Source organism: Penicillium angulare (assembly GCF_028827245.1).
Source record: "Penicillium angulare strain IBT 27051 chromosome Unknown utg000008l_segment0_segment0, whole genome shotgun sequence".
In the NCBI taxonomy this organism is placed as follows: Eukaryota; Fungi; Ascomycota; class Eurotiomycetes; order Eurotiales; family Aspergillaceae; genus Penicillium; species Penicillium angulare.
In genome coordinates this window covers 2,131,708-2,144,944 of record NW_026623167.1, presented here as the reverse complement: position 1 = coordinate 2,144,944, position 13,237 = coordinate 2,131,708, and the positions used below count along the sequence as shown (strand labels likewise).

Sequence of the window (13,237 nt, the reverse complement as noted above, 5' to 3'; positions counted from 1 at the left end):
CGTGACCTTCTTTGATTCATCCAATGTTGAAGTTCTTCGTATTTTGCACCAGCCAATATTCTTGGTAGCTCTGTAGGCAGTATTCTACAAAGACCATAAGCGGATAAAGTGGGCTTTCGGTAACTATTTCTAATTCAAAGGATGAAATGATGGAGAATCGAGTGGATATTCTCCTCAATATCTCGTTCACGTAGTTGTAGAATAGGTTTCTTTGGCTTAAAGCGTTGGCTAATATATGATCGAGGTATTCATCATCCCAGTTGTCGGTCACGTAATCCATATATAAGCTATCAGGCTGATCGGACGATGAAGATTAATTTTTTGGACTTCATCCGGCAGTCTCCTTGTGATTTTCTGTCCTTGAAGCTGAATTATCGCAGGACCAATATGGGTAACCAGCTTACGTCACATCCCTTGGGCCTCCATGTAGATTGATTTGACTGTTGTATGGCTTGCAGCAGCTGGCTGCAGTATGAAGCTACACATTTACAATGGTGCAGATATGGATAAGATATGAAGATGATATAATAATGGTCGTTTCTAGTTCATGACAGATTATCTATGCGAGGGTCGCTTTTCGAACACAAAGAAAAGTAAACAAGAAAAAGGAAAGCAAAATTTCATAACGCCAGAAAACACCAGCCAGTCCACAGGAAATGCAAAGCATGTCGTTTCAATCGAGTACAATTTGAATTTAAGCCGCATCAGCAGTAGGAACCGGCTCAGGGATCTTAGTCACCTGCATACCGGCGCGAATGACGCGTTGGCCAGATTCATCACGAACATACTCGGAGTTCTCCTTGTGGGAGCGCTTCCAGATCTCAACCTCACAGCCTCCACGAATAACACCAACACGCATGGTGGAAAGAAGGTTGTGGGCAGCATTAGAGTGGTAGTAGATACCACCGTTGAACATGGCAGTGGCATCCTTGCCGATACCAGAGCTGATCATAGCCTTACCACCGGGGTGGTCCTTGATGAAGTCGGTGACGTCGTGGACAACACCAGCGATAGCAACGAGACCACGGCCGCTCTTGGCCTGCTCGACGTAGTCATCCCACTCCAGGACAGGCAATTGCTCCAGAGGAATACCCCAGTCCAGCTTGGAGCGCTTCTGGTCAATCTTCTTCTGCAGTTGCTGAACGCGACCCTTCTCGATCTCGTTTGCACGGAACTGCTTCAAGTCGTAGGCGAGACCGAGCTGCTTCATGGTCCAGATGGTCCACTTGGTAGGGTCGTACTGGTGCCACTCGATAGCATTGCGGTAGTCGGAGGGGAACTCGTGGTGGAAGTTGTGGTAACCCTCACCCAGGGTAACCAAAGCGGTGATAACGTGATCACGAGGAGAGTTGCGGTCATCGAAGGGCTGGTCACCGAGCCAGTGAGCCAGAGAGTTGACACAGAAAGTAGCCTGCTGAACGAAGAAGATACGCAGGATACCGGCGTAGACGAAACCGCCGAACCAGTCACCCCAGCCAAGGCCAGCCACCAGCATAGGGAAAATGAGACCCATTCCCAAGACGACCTTTAGGTAGTGACGGTGTTGCCAGATGACGACGGGGTCCTCATTGAGATCAGAGATGTCGGTACGGCCAATACGCTTGGGGTTCTGCTTCATGACCATCCAGCCGAGGTGAGAGTACCAGAAACCCTTGCGAACGGAGTAAGGGTCCTTGTCGGTATCAGTGTAACGGTGGTGAGCACGGTGGCCACGAGCCCACCAGCGGATGGAGCCCTCAACAGCACCACCGCCAACCAGGGCGAACCAGATACGAAGGGGCAGAGTAGCGGAGTAAGAGCAGTGAGCCCAGAGACGATGGTATCCTGATGAATCAAGTTAGAAAAAAGTGATCCCTTGGGGGAAGATTGGAAGATGTCTCAAAGATTTGAGATGAGAACTATAACAAACATACCTGCAGTGATACCAAGACCAGTGAAGAAGTAGTAGACGACGGCCCAGATGGCAGTCTTCAGCTGCAGTGGCACCCATGCGGACTGAACACATCCGTAGGCGGGGATACCGAGAATGAAGAAAACATTGAGCCAGTTGACATGCTTATACCAGTTTGCACGGGTCATTTGAGTATCGGCGATGTGCACCTTCTTGGTGTCCGCTGGCCGAGGACGGGCAGCCTCTGCCTTGGTCGACATGATGGACAAAGAGTGTTGCGTGTCTGTGTATGTGAAAATGACACTGGCTTGATTGACCAAGAGTAACGAAAGGGAAAGATGGGAAATGGGCGGGGGGGCAAGAGCTTTTTTTTTATATGGAAAGGGTCCACTTGGGGACTAACGTTGGGGGGCTTCTGGAAAGGGATTGATCGCCAACGAATATGGGGAGCTCAGCACCCACAAGCGAATGAAGAAAGGACAAGGCCACTTGAATCACAAGATCCCGAGGTTGAAAGAACTAAAAAGAAGTGACGATCAAGTTCAATTCTTGCTTTTTCAGTCTTCTCTTCACTGTGAGTGGCAAGTTTCAATGCTTTTTCCGAACAATGTTGGGTCCCGCCCCAACACTTTGTTGCCTGAGGCAGTCAAGAATTGCCCCATGCGGAAATGCCGGGAAAAGTAGGAAAAAAGAAAAAAAGAAAAAAAGATCCAGAAACATCCAGAAAATCAGGTAAAAAGTCAGTGAAATCAGAGAGATTATGATTGGAAGGAAATAAGAATGGCCTGATCTATCTAGTGGTATCTAGTGGTACGACGTGTCTCCCCATTATACAGCCCTGGACTACCTCAAGTACAGTGGTATAGTTAGTTCAAGGTTTCTATTAGTGAATTAAGGTGCAAGGCCCAGGCCCAGAGCACGTGATCCCCAACAGCACCAAGAATGTGCCTGTTAGTGCTTTCTATACACAGTATGGATCTCCATTCTCCATGTTCCTTTCCGCGGAGTGTAGAATACGGAATAGACGGAGACCGGAGTAGAAAAAGTACATAGGGATGGTAGAACACCCTTACCAGTCACACCTTAACCTATATTGAATTTTTGAATGTTCGTTTTTTTTTTTTCAGGTTCTACGTGTCTCATTCTCGGTCGGTCCCACAGGTTCCTGGCGTGTTCGACTTCTCCTTGCACCCCTGCTTGGTTCCGCCCCCCTGCGCCACTGCCCTACGGAGTTCAGTGGCAAAAAACAACGAAAACGATGCAAACTCTATACCGCCTTTCGTGTACCATTAAGCATCATTATGGACGGACTCGGCCAGCCCAGCGTCATTTCGACTATACAGTCCATGAACGATAAGATATACTTTATCGCTTAAACAAGAAGATACTGAGCGATGATTCAATAATCATGTTCAAAAGTAACCATCTAGATGACGGTGGAGATTTGCGACCGAGGCTTACTTTGGTATCACGAGGAATACCCCGGGGATCACCATAATAAACCCCAGATTTGAACAACAACTTCATCTAGTCGAGAACAACACCGGATTAATGATGAAAAGTGACATCAGTCTCGGTCTTGCTTGAATCATGGCGCTTTTTATTTTCCCAACGGTTTCGTCGGAGCGACACATGCTACTCATATACTTTCCTGGCTAGAACCCGTGTACGCCCAGGGTCAGTATTGCCTAATGAACCTACGCTTCCAACCTAATTATTCGCCTGGTGAATATGACATAGTGCAAGCGTCTAAAGCCCCATCTTTCTAACCGCATAGGAGACTGTTTCGAGAGCTCGGCAAGATTAACCCCGTTCGCCGACCGTCACATCATGCAATATCCAAATGCTTCGTTCTTCAAGTTTTTCGAGGTGAATCCCTTATACCAGGGCACACGAGCACTCTCGTACACCTGAGACCAATCATGTCATATTATAGAACCTCTGAATCAATGATTGATTAATTCCAACCTTCAAGCTACCTGATCCGCCAAGTTCCTAGATCTATACATATACCAACCCTACCACTCCCAATCCATCAGATAGGGCATCGGCACCCTCCATATACAACGGGCACCTCCGCCAAACGAACCAATCTGCATAGATAAAACCCCAGATATCGATGATAGCGGATAATTGAATGACTCCACGATCCCGCATCCACACGTGGTACCCGATGCGATCCTATCCTATCATTATCAATCTACGGAGCCCCCCGTAGTACATACTGGGTGAATAGGCACGACCAGACCCACAGACACAGACACACAAGGCATTGATAAGAACACAAAGTCCAAAGTGGAACAGCTCGATATGCATAACAGTAATCCTCATCGCTCACCACGCATATAAGCCGGGTTCTTATCTCTCATCCCCGGAGGAATACTCATGCGCAATCCTTGATTGGTCTCTGATCCAAGGCTGGGCAGATCCACCCAGATAAGACACAAAGTGGATTACTTCTCGTCCATTGGGTACAGGCCGCATCCTGGGCAACTTTAGTAGCAAAACTAAGTTACTCGATACTCTTGCTAATGATAATCGTAGGGAATTCCGAGACCTTATCCTTTCCCCACACTGATATTTAGACTTTTTTGCTTTTTTGGATTGACTTCCGTGTTTTTGACAAAAAAAAACATCGTCAAGATTCTCGTCACGATATTTTATATAACCATCTCGATTCCCCGGGTTGAGTGTGGATTTCAAGTTGATCTCTAGTACGCCTAGAACCTTAGAACAATCCACTTCTTCAACTTACTCAGCCCATTATGGATGGTCCCGACCAGATTGGACCCGATCAGTCACCGAAACGCACATATCGCGACAAGCTAGGACGCTTCGTGAGAGCTTTTACTACTCGGTATGTACTCATACTACATCGAATCTGTCGATCTATTCTGGATCACAACTAATAATCCCATTAGGAAGGGACTCATCGGCGACTACGACTATGCATTTCTCTTCACACCGAAACTCCCCTTCACCAAGCAACAGCGCAAATCCGCCCCATTCTTCGGTCTAGATGATAATGTCCCCGTTCTCCTCGCCTTGATATTAGGCTTGCAACATGCCCTTGCCATGCTGGCTGGTGGTAAGTCCCTACCTAATCACAACATTATCCCATTTTCCCTCCCAGGTCCCAAATTCAATATGTACTAACATCATTTCCTATAGTAATCTCACCACCCATCATGCTTGGCGGTTCAGCCGGCGCCAACTTCGGAACAGAAGACTACCAGTACCTCGTATCTACATCATTAATCGTATCAGGACTCCTCAGCGCAATCCAAATGACCCGCTTCCACATCAAAGGCACAAAATACTACATCGGAACCGGTCTACTATCCGTAGTAGGAACCTCCTTCGCCACCATCACCGTCGCAGAAGGCACATTCACCCAAATGTACGAAACAGGATACTGTCCCACCTCGTCCGACGGAACAAAACTCCCCTGTCCAAAGGGGTACGGTGCACTCCTCGGCACAGCATGTCTTTGTTCGCTTCTCGAAATCGGTCTCTCATTCATGAGCAGTCGGATTCTAGCACGTATCTTCCCACCAATCGTTACAGGTCCAACGGTTCTTTTAATCGGTGCTTCACTCATTGAATCCGCCATGCAAGATTGGGCTGGTGGTTCCTCTTGTGCGTCTCCGCGCGCAATGTGCCCGTCTGCTGATGCCCCTCATGCTTTGATGTGGGGTAGTCCGCAGTTCATTGGGCTTGGATTTCTTGTTTTCGTGACTATTATCATTTGTGAGCGGTTCGGGCCTCCGATCTTGAAATCTTGCGCCGTCATCGTCGGTCTGCTGGTCGGCTCCATCGTCGCAGCAGCATGTAACTATTTCGAGTCATCGGGTATTGCTGCAGCGCCCGTGATATCCTTCGCATGGGTGCACACCTTCCCACTATCGATCTACCCACCTCTCATCCTGCCTCTGCTAGCATTATACATCGTTATCACGATGGAGTCCATCGGCGACATCACAGCTACATGCGACGTCTCCAGAGTCCAAGTTGAAGGACCGATGTTCGACTCCAGAATCCAAGGCGGAGTCCTCGGAAACGGAATAACATGTCTAATCGCAGGCCTAATGACAATATCACCAATGTCCGTCTTCGCCCAAAACAACGGTGTCATCGCATTGACAAAATGTGCAAACCGCACAGCCGGATACGCCTGTTGCTTCTTCCTCATTGTGATGGGATTATTCGCCAAATTCGCCGCAGCCCTGGTATCTATCCCCAGCGCTGTACTAGGTGGCATGACAAGTTTCCTGTTCAGCAGTGTGGCTATCTCTGGTATTCGGATTATCAGCCAAATTGACTTTACGCGACGAAACCGATTCATTCTCACTGCTAGCTTTGCGATGGGTATGGGTATTACTCTTGTCCCGTCGTGGTGGGAATACTTCTTCTCTTATGGTGGTGATGACCGTGCCTTGGAGGGATTGTTGAATGCTGTTGATTTGGTTATGGAGAATGGATTTGCAGTTACTGCTATTGTGGGTGTTATTCTGAACTTGATCATTCCTGATGAACCGGATGAGGTTCCTGTTTTGGATTCGGATGATTCGGAGGATCAGGTTGAAGAGTCGAGTGAGCCTACGACTACGGGCAAAATGGAGCCTGTGGCTATATGATTTCATTTCTGTATTTATGTTTTGTTACACATCTTTTAGCGTTGGTTGTATATCCCAGAGGCTATGTATATTGAATTTACTATACGCACTTTTGCAATTGCATTAAACACATCAATCTCAACTGATACTACTACCATTTATCTAAACTACCAACATTTCTAAAAAATATAAATAATCCATCATAAAACTTAATCATACATAGTACCACACATACTCCAGAAAATACTAGTAAAGAAATACAACGTCCAAATAACAGCACTAAACCCCCTCAACCACCTCCCCAGGCGCCAACATCTTAATATACCGATGCACCCCCGTCTCGCGCACAACAACCTCATTACCAACACTCAACCCAAACTCCTCAACAGCAGGAACAAGCTGCATCCCAAGACAAGCATTCGTACGATCCCCCTCATCAATCCTTCTATAAGACTTCAACGCCTTATCCGGCTCACTCTTATGTCTAACCCCAGTGACAGGATCAACATTCGGCAATTTACACCGTATAGTCCGACAAGCCGCATGAATCTCCACATCAGCAATAGAGATCCGCTTCCACGAATCTTCCGCAAAGGCGCTAGGACCTTGAATGATTATATTCGCGCGGAAGCGTAAAATGCTTAGATTGGGAATTGCGTAGGCGCATCTAGATGCGACATCTCGATGACTTGATAGACTTAGTAGGTGGATGGGGTATGCGTCTGCAAAGGCGGTATTAGGTTGGAAGCCTAGGGTTTCTTGTCGAGGGGCGTTGCGGAAGATATGTCGTGTGTGTTGGGGGCTGGCGCGGAAGAGAGAAATAGGTGATTGTGATTGTGATTGTGATGAAGTGGGGTTGAAACCTAGGTATTTATGTAGAGATGGTGGAATGAAAGAGGCATAGTTGAATGCTAGAGGTTTGTCTTTCCAGATTTTGACGGGGAGGAGGGAATAGTTATTGTCTGAGTTTTTGGGCGGAAATAGAGGGACTGAGAAGGCATGTCGTGATTTGATTAGGTGTGTGACTGTGCCTATTTTTCTGAGGATTTGTCCTATTCTCGTTGCTGGTTGAGGGCGTGGGTATGAGATTATCATAACGCCTTGAGATTGAATTTCCGGGAGCTTGGGATCGTACTCTGGGGATGAGGGGTCTGGAACCCATAACTCGGGCTGAATAAGAGCCAAACGCTGATATCCTGCATTTCGAAGAGTGCGAGTATTCCAGCCCTCAGCACCATTCTCAGCAAAGACAAATTGGCGATCGAATTTGAGACCTGTAGGCACGACATCGGAATTTTGAAGCTCAATCCCAGCGCAAGATTTTAAAGGGTAGATGAACAGCGCTTTGATACGCCAGGAGGGCAAGCCATTCTCATCTTTAGTATTTGGAGGAACACCATGGCTATACTTTGAATTGAATTCGTCGTGTAGATTGCTCTGGCCTGGTGGAAGACCGAGACGTCGACATCCTTTAGGACGGAGTAGATGGGTTTTCCGACGAGACCATGAGATGAATATGGGGAGACAGCAGATAATTAAGATATTCCAGGAGATGTACTCGAGATCGAGGTCAAGATCTCGCAAGACATTATGCCATGACGACATGAGGTTCACCTGCAGGGAAATCGGTATCAAAAGTATACAGTACGATCGTGTCATATCTCCGTGAAAGCCGAGGGAACTCGCGATTGTGCGTTGGACCCACTTGATCCACGCAACTTTGACTACACCTCACGCCGTAGACAAGACGCGCTGGCGAGAAGTTCAGGCACGAGAATTCAGCGCTGGATTGCGTGCGGTTAATTAAATGTCATTGTCATAGTATTCTGCTTTGCCTCGATGTCTGAATGATTCCTCACCATGGATGCCATCACGGACCTTTTTGGGTTCGACAACCAAGACACGCGTAAGTCGATACTTTACGCGACGTAAATATCCTATACTAACTATTTGAAGAGCCCGTTGTCTCTATATCAGCCTCGCAGTCATTAAACGAGTCTGAGTTTTCTAGAGAGCCCATAACAACTGGACTACCGCGTTTCGATCAGGCGTTGAATACCGCGTCTTTCGACCCGCAACGAGCTGGCGGAATCTTGCGTGGACAAATTACAGAGGTTTTTGGGCCACCAGGAGTGGGAAAGACTGCATTGGCGTTAGTTTTATCATGGATTTCCCTCTTTTCATATCGAATATGTCATTGACTCCATACAGACTAAATATTGCCTCCCATGCACTCCGCGACGGTGACAAAGTCATCTGGATCGGTATGATAACCATGTCCACAGCCTAATGTACAAAAAGCACCACATCTAACAAAATCAAAACCAGACACAAGCTCACCACTCCCCAAACCACGACTTGAAGAACTAAACCCATCCACAAACACAAACTGGGAAAATCTTATCTACTTCCGCACCCCAACACTCCCCCACCTCCTCGCCTTACTATGCAACCCACCCAAAGAATTCCCACCCCCAGAAACAACCCTACTAATAATCGACTCCGTTTCTTCATTATTTCCCTCCTATTTCCCCAACGCAGCCGAACTAAAAGATCGCCAAACACAAGGCAAAATAACGGACAAAGCCCAGCTTCAATGGCTACTTAATCGCAAATGGAACGTCTCATCCGATTTAGCAACTCACCTTGCACGGCTCGCGAGTCGAGGAATCGCCGTGTTGGCTATTAATCAGGCACATACGAAGATTAAGGGACAGCCGAGGGCGACGCTGCAACCTGTTTTAGCGGGTGGGGGGTGGGATAGTAGTGTGCAGACGCGAGTTGCGATGTATCGGGATCTTCCTGATAAGCGATATATGGAAATTACAAAGAGAGCGGGGAAGACATTTTCTGTTAGGATGGCGGATATGATTATCGGGTTTCGAATTGATACGGTTGGTGCTTTTCGGGCTTTCTGTTGTTGTTTGGATTCTTCGTTACTGACGCATTTTAGGATGGTCTTCATGAGATTGTTGAAACGGAACAGAGATCACCGGAGCTTTCTCGCAAGAAGACGGCGCAGCCGATTGAAGAGACGCCGTGTCGTAAGCGCAAGGCATCCGATGAAATTGCGGATAGCCAAGATGAAGAATCCGATGAAGAATACGATTAGAAGGAATCTTCGATTGATTTCATCCGAGTTACGATCATAACGATGAACGATAATGATGAAGATCGCATCTTGCATTATTATTACATGAATTATTTCATTTTCTTGTTTGTACACCGTCGCATCATGAGTTCGATCTCCCCAATTCCCTCCTACCCGACCCCACAAATCCCTTCGCTTCCACCATCCTGTTCCTAGTCATTGCAGGAAGAATCTCCTTCGGTTCCGGCATATGTTCCTGCTCCGGCTCTGTATCATGCTGCTCAACATGAATCGTAATCTCAGGTGGACGCGGATACGAACAAAGAGGCAACGTATCAGCAATAGCAAGGGAGATAGGATGTCTCGACCCCTGAATAATATCAACCAAACGACCCAGCACCGCAAACTCAAGCTTAAGTTTAAGCGAGTAAATAAACCCCTTAAGAACAATCTGAATAGCATATTGATTCGCATACTCAAGACCCAACAATAACAAATCCATCGCAACAATAGCACAATTTATCCCAATAAGCTGATACATAATCGACCGCGAGTCAGGACGAAGTTCCGCATCCACTCCAAGCCGAAGTAACTTGACGGTATGTACCACGTAAAGCGTAGATATTAAAGTCTCCTGAATCGTGAAGCCGGTCAACTGAACCTTTTCCATAATGTTATATCCCCATACCCAGGCCATATCGCCCGAATGGACGATATTAGCCCCATACGTCAAGACGGTAGTGGGTACGTGGAGCAAGAAGAAGTTGGCAATGATCATCTTCAGCACGCGAGCTAGTGTCTTTTCATTGCGAAGCACGAGATGAAGGCGCGAGTATAACACGACCGATTGTCCAGTTACCATTGTCCACCAGCCGACTGTTAAGACAGTCACGGAAAGTACTGAGTCGGCCTGGGTGAAAAACTTCATCATAAAGCCGATTGAGTATGGCACTATCCCGACACAGGCAGAGACCAGTAGCGACCAGAAATAAAGGCCTCGCCAGCGACGGAATGAAGTCGGGACTAAGATGATGAGTTCCAGGACATTATAGCATGATAGTCCGATGAAAGTCACTAGGACCATTTGTAGGATATTTCCTTCTGCTGCGAGAGCTCCGGATATACCATTTAGGAGATCCTCAGGAGACGACATAATTTATTCGAAGCTTTTGTCGCTTTTGTCGAGAAGAGTGCATTGAAATAAAGCGACACCAATCAAATCCAGTAAGGAAAAAAAGCACTGGCAATAGGTATATCAAACGAGCCAGTAGACTCGACTCTGTAGAGCCTACTTCACCCTGTCTGGTATGCCCACATTCTCCAAACTGGACAGTATATTGAATTGAATTGGAGGGAAGGAAACAAAATTCAGATTAAAGAAAGAGAAGAGAAGAAAAGAGAGGAAGAAGAACAAGAAGAAAGTCACCTGGAGTAAGGCTGGGCCAGATGTAGTACAGGATGTACCCACAGTACCAACAAATACAAGCAGATGGAATAAAAAACTCCAGCTTGCATGCAACCTTGGAACCGTCCAAGCCACTGGGTAGAATTAAATTGTTTAAAAAATCATTTCTCTCTCATTTTTGGCCCCTACAGTCCGTGCACAAGAGCGGGTGTACAATGGAAAGAGGAGAGCGAATCACTAGTTCAGTGATAAGTGACCCGAGCCCTGGGGTAGAGGGAAGTTTAACGCCATGGTCCAAATAGCTCGGGTGTTTTTCGCGGAGAAACTAGGAGCCAAAAAACCTGTCAAAAACCTTCCATAACAGGATGAACTTGGCACTTCCAGTACTCCGTGTATGTACGGTATTAACTCGTATGGGTTTGGACCAGCCTCGTCCCGGATTGCTACTTTCAGTTAGGCGGGCAGCTGGGCAGGATCCATGCTAGACCATGCATCTCCCGGGTTTCTGGTTCAGCGTATATATTGTTTACGGGATACGTGGAGAAGGAATGGATACAGAGTTTGGAAGGAAGCGACAAATCTCAAGAAAATGAAATTACATGAGTCCAATTTCAGCTGTTACGAGGTGTCAGATGGGGTGAGAGTGGAGATACAGGATTTGGTGGATTGGAAAAAAGGTCTACGGTGCGATGCTGTTAACCGCGGTACTTATCCGGCCCCCAATACGCGTGTGTACATGTGTACAATCTGGTATGTGGCAGCGGTTGTCCTTGAGATTCAATTCTTCACCTGCTGATTTGGATGATGTGGCTGATTTAAGTGATTTGCTATGATCAAACAAATGGAAAAAAGACGTGTCATTGGAGTTCTATCATGTCTCTCATAGGTTGGTCAAGTAGTCCTCGATCTGCTCCTTGGTCAACTTTCTGAACCGTGGGCCTTGGGAATCCTCCACACCCTCGAAGCCCAGCAAGTGATCTGCGGGCGGGCCAACAATGCCTGTTTCATGTTAGTCAGCTTGAGAAAGTAACAAAAAAGAATCAAGCCAAGCTAGCTAAGGTAGGAACGAGAACTCACCAATTTCTATTGTGTCGCCATTCATTTCACCCTCAATGGTCTCCTTGAGTGTCAACAACGCAATGTGAATGGCGTCTTCCAGCTCCAAGCCCTCGGTGTATCGTTTTTCCAGGAAAGTCTTAGCACTTGTCGCATGCTTGCCAATGGCCGTCGCCTTCCACGGATAGTAGCTACCGCTAGGATCAACCTGGTACAGACTAGGTCCACCCTTAAGGATACCACCGGTCTTACCAGGTGTCTTCTCCTCGGATGAGCCCTCCTGAACAGCCTCTGCAGATTCGGGCTCAACACCCTCATCCCAACCGGCAATCAACAGACTGACACCGTACGGCCGCACACCACCAGACTGCGTGGCTTCTTGAACCACTCGGGCGACATCCTGTACCAAGATACGGGTTGGAGGATACTCGTTATAGATGCGCTTGTAGCCTGTGTGTGAGACCTTTCGAGCCTTGTCTACCAGCACACGATAATCGGGGCCCATGCCAGCGTAGACCATGCCGATGTCTGGAGTGATCAGAGAGATCTTCGAGAGCGAGGGGGGATCGATGAGTGGCGATGAAGACTTTTTCTCGGTGGCGAGGACGATGCCATTAGTGGCTATGAAAAGGAGATGGTTAGCTTCACCTTCTGGATTAATGTTCTGATGGAGATAAAATGTTCCCATACCTTTGATACCGAGGGCTGTGACACCCTGGTTGACGGCATTTAAAGCATATTCTAATCAGCCATTGTTAGTCTTCTAAGACGTGCCACATGTATTGGCTACTAATTCCATCTTACCAATCTGTACCAGCTTACCGCTGTTTAATCGATGATGTTAGCTTATTGGATCAATGCTGGGGTGTGTGAGGTGGGCTTGGGATCAATCATTTACCTGGGCGAGAAGGTCGTAAGGGAGAATGAGTAACGGTCCGCCATGATAATGTGTATAGAAAAAACAACAATATCACAGAAGATCGCAAAAGAAGGATAAATAGAAGGAGGTTGGTTGGGGTGGATTAGCAGGCAGACGGAGGGTGACGTTTGACGCGGATGCTTAGGTAGCTGGGAGCTGCTTGCTTGCTCTGTCAAGGCGGTGAGTCCGATCGGGTTTAGTCAAGGTCGGACTTGCCCACAATTTCTTCCTTCCTCTTCGCCCTTCTCTCTCCCTTCCC

The 13,237-nt window shown here is 47.3% G+C and overlaps 6 protein-coding genes across 6 annotated transcripts; 2 read left to right on the top strand and 4 right to left on the bottom strand.

Moving 5' to 3' along the window:
• Nucleotides 1-694: 694 nt before the first annotated feature.
• N7478_011461 (stearoyl-CoA 9-desaturase sdeA) lies at nt 695-2,151 on the bottom strand (the record flags this gene model as incomplete). Its single annotated transcript, XM_056927675.1, has 2 exons — nt 695-1,824; nt 1,914-2,151. The coding sequence occupies 2 exons, from the start codon at nt 2,149-2,151 to the stop codon at nt 695-697; spliced, it is 1,368 nt and encodes a 455-aa protein (XP_056774723.1).
• A 2,505-nt stretch (nt 2,152-4,656) lies between these two features.
• On the top strand, nt 4,657-6,528 carry N7478_011460 (nucleobase:cation symporter-2 family protein; the record flags this gene model as incomplete). The annotated part of the gene is made up of 3 exons (XM_056927674.1): nt 4,657-4,748; nt 4,813-4,979; nt 5,063-6,528. The coding sequence occupies 3 exons, from the start codon at nt 4,657-4,659 to the stop codon at nt 6,526-6,528; spliced, it is 1,725 nt and encodes a 574-aa protein (XP_056774722.1).
• Nucleotides 6,529-6,786: 258 nt separating this feature from the next.
• N7478_011459 (MOSC domain protein) lies at nt 6,787-8,112 on the bottom strand (the record flags this gene model as incomplete). The annotated part of the gene is made up of 1 exon (XM_056927673.1): nt 6,787-8,112. One exon carries the CDS (start codon nt 8,110-8,112, stop codon nt 6,787-6,789), a length of 1,326 nt encoding a protein of 441 aa, XP_056774721.1.
• A 255-nt stretch (nt 8,113-8,367) lies between these two features.
• N7478_011458 (uncharacterized protein) lies at nt 8,368-9,619 on the top strand (the record flags this gene model as incomplete). Its single annotated transcript, XM_056927672.1, has 5 exons — nt 8,368-8,413; nt 8,464-8,659; nt 8,719-8,771; nt 8,836-9,401; nt 9,461-9,619. The coding sequence occupies 5 exons, from the start codon at nt 8,368-8,370 to the stop codon at nt 9,617-9,619; spliced, it is 1,020 nt and encodes a 339-aa protein (XP_056774720.1).
• A 121-nt stretch (nt 9,620-9,740) lies between these two features.
• Nucleotides 9,741-10,751, bottom strand: N7478_011457 (uncharacterized protein; the record flags this gene model as incomplete). Its single annotated transcript, XM_056927671.1, has 1 exon — nt 9,741-10,751. The coding sequence occupies one exon, from the start codon at nt 10,749-10,751 to the stop codon at nt 9,741-9,743; it is 1,011 nt and encodes a 336-aa protein (XP_056774719.1).
• Nucleotides 10,752-11,883: 1,132 nt separating this feature from the next.
• pre8 (proteasome core particle subunit alpha 2) lies at nt 11,884-13,001 on the bottom strand (the record flags this gene model as incomplete). Its single annotated transcript, XM_056927670.1, has 5 exons — nt 11,884-12,002; nt 12,081-12,680; nt 12,750-12,800; nt 12,864-12,883; nt 12,958-13,001. The coding sequence occupies 5 exons, from the start codon at nt 12,999-13,001 to the stop codon at nt 11,884-11,886; spliced, it is 834 nt and encodes a 277-aa protein (XP_056774718.1).
• Nucleotides 13,002-13,237: the final 236 nt, after the last annotated feature.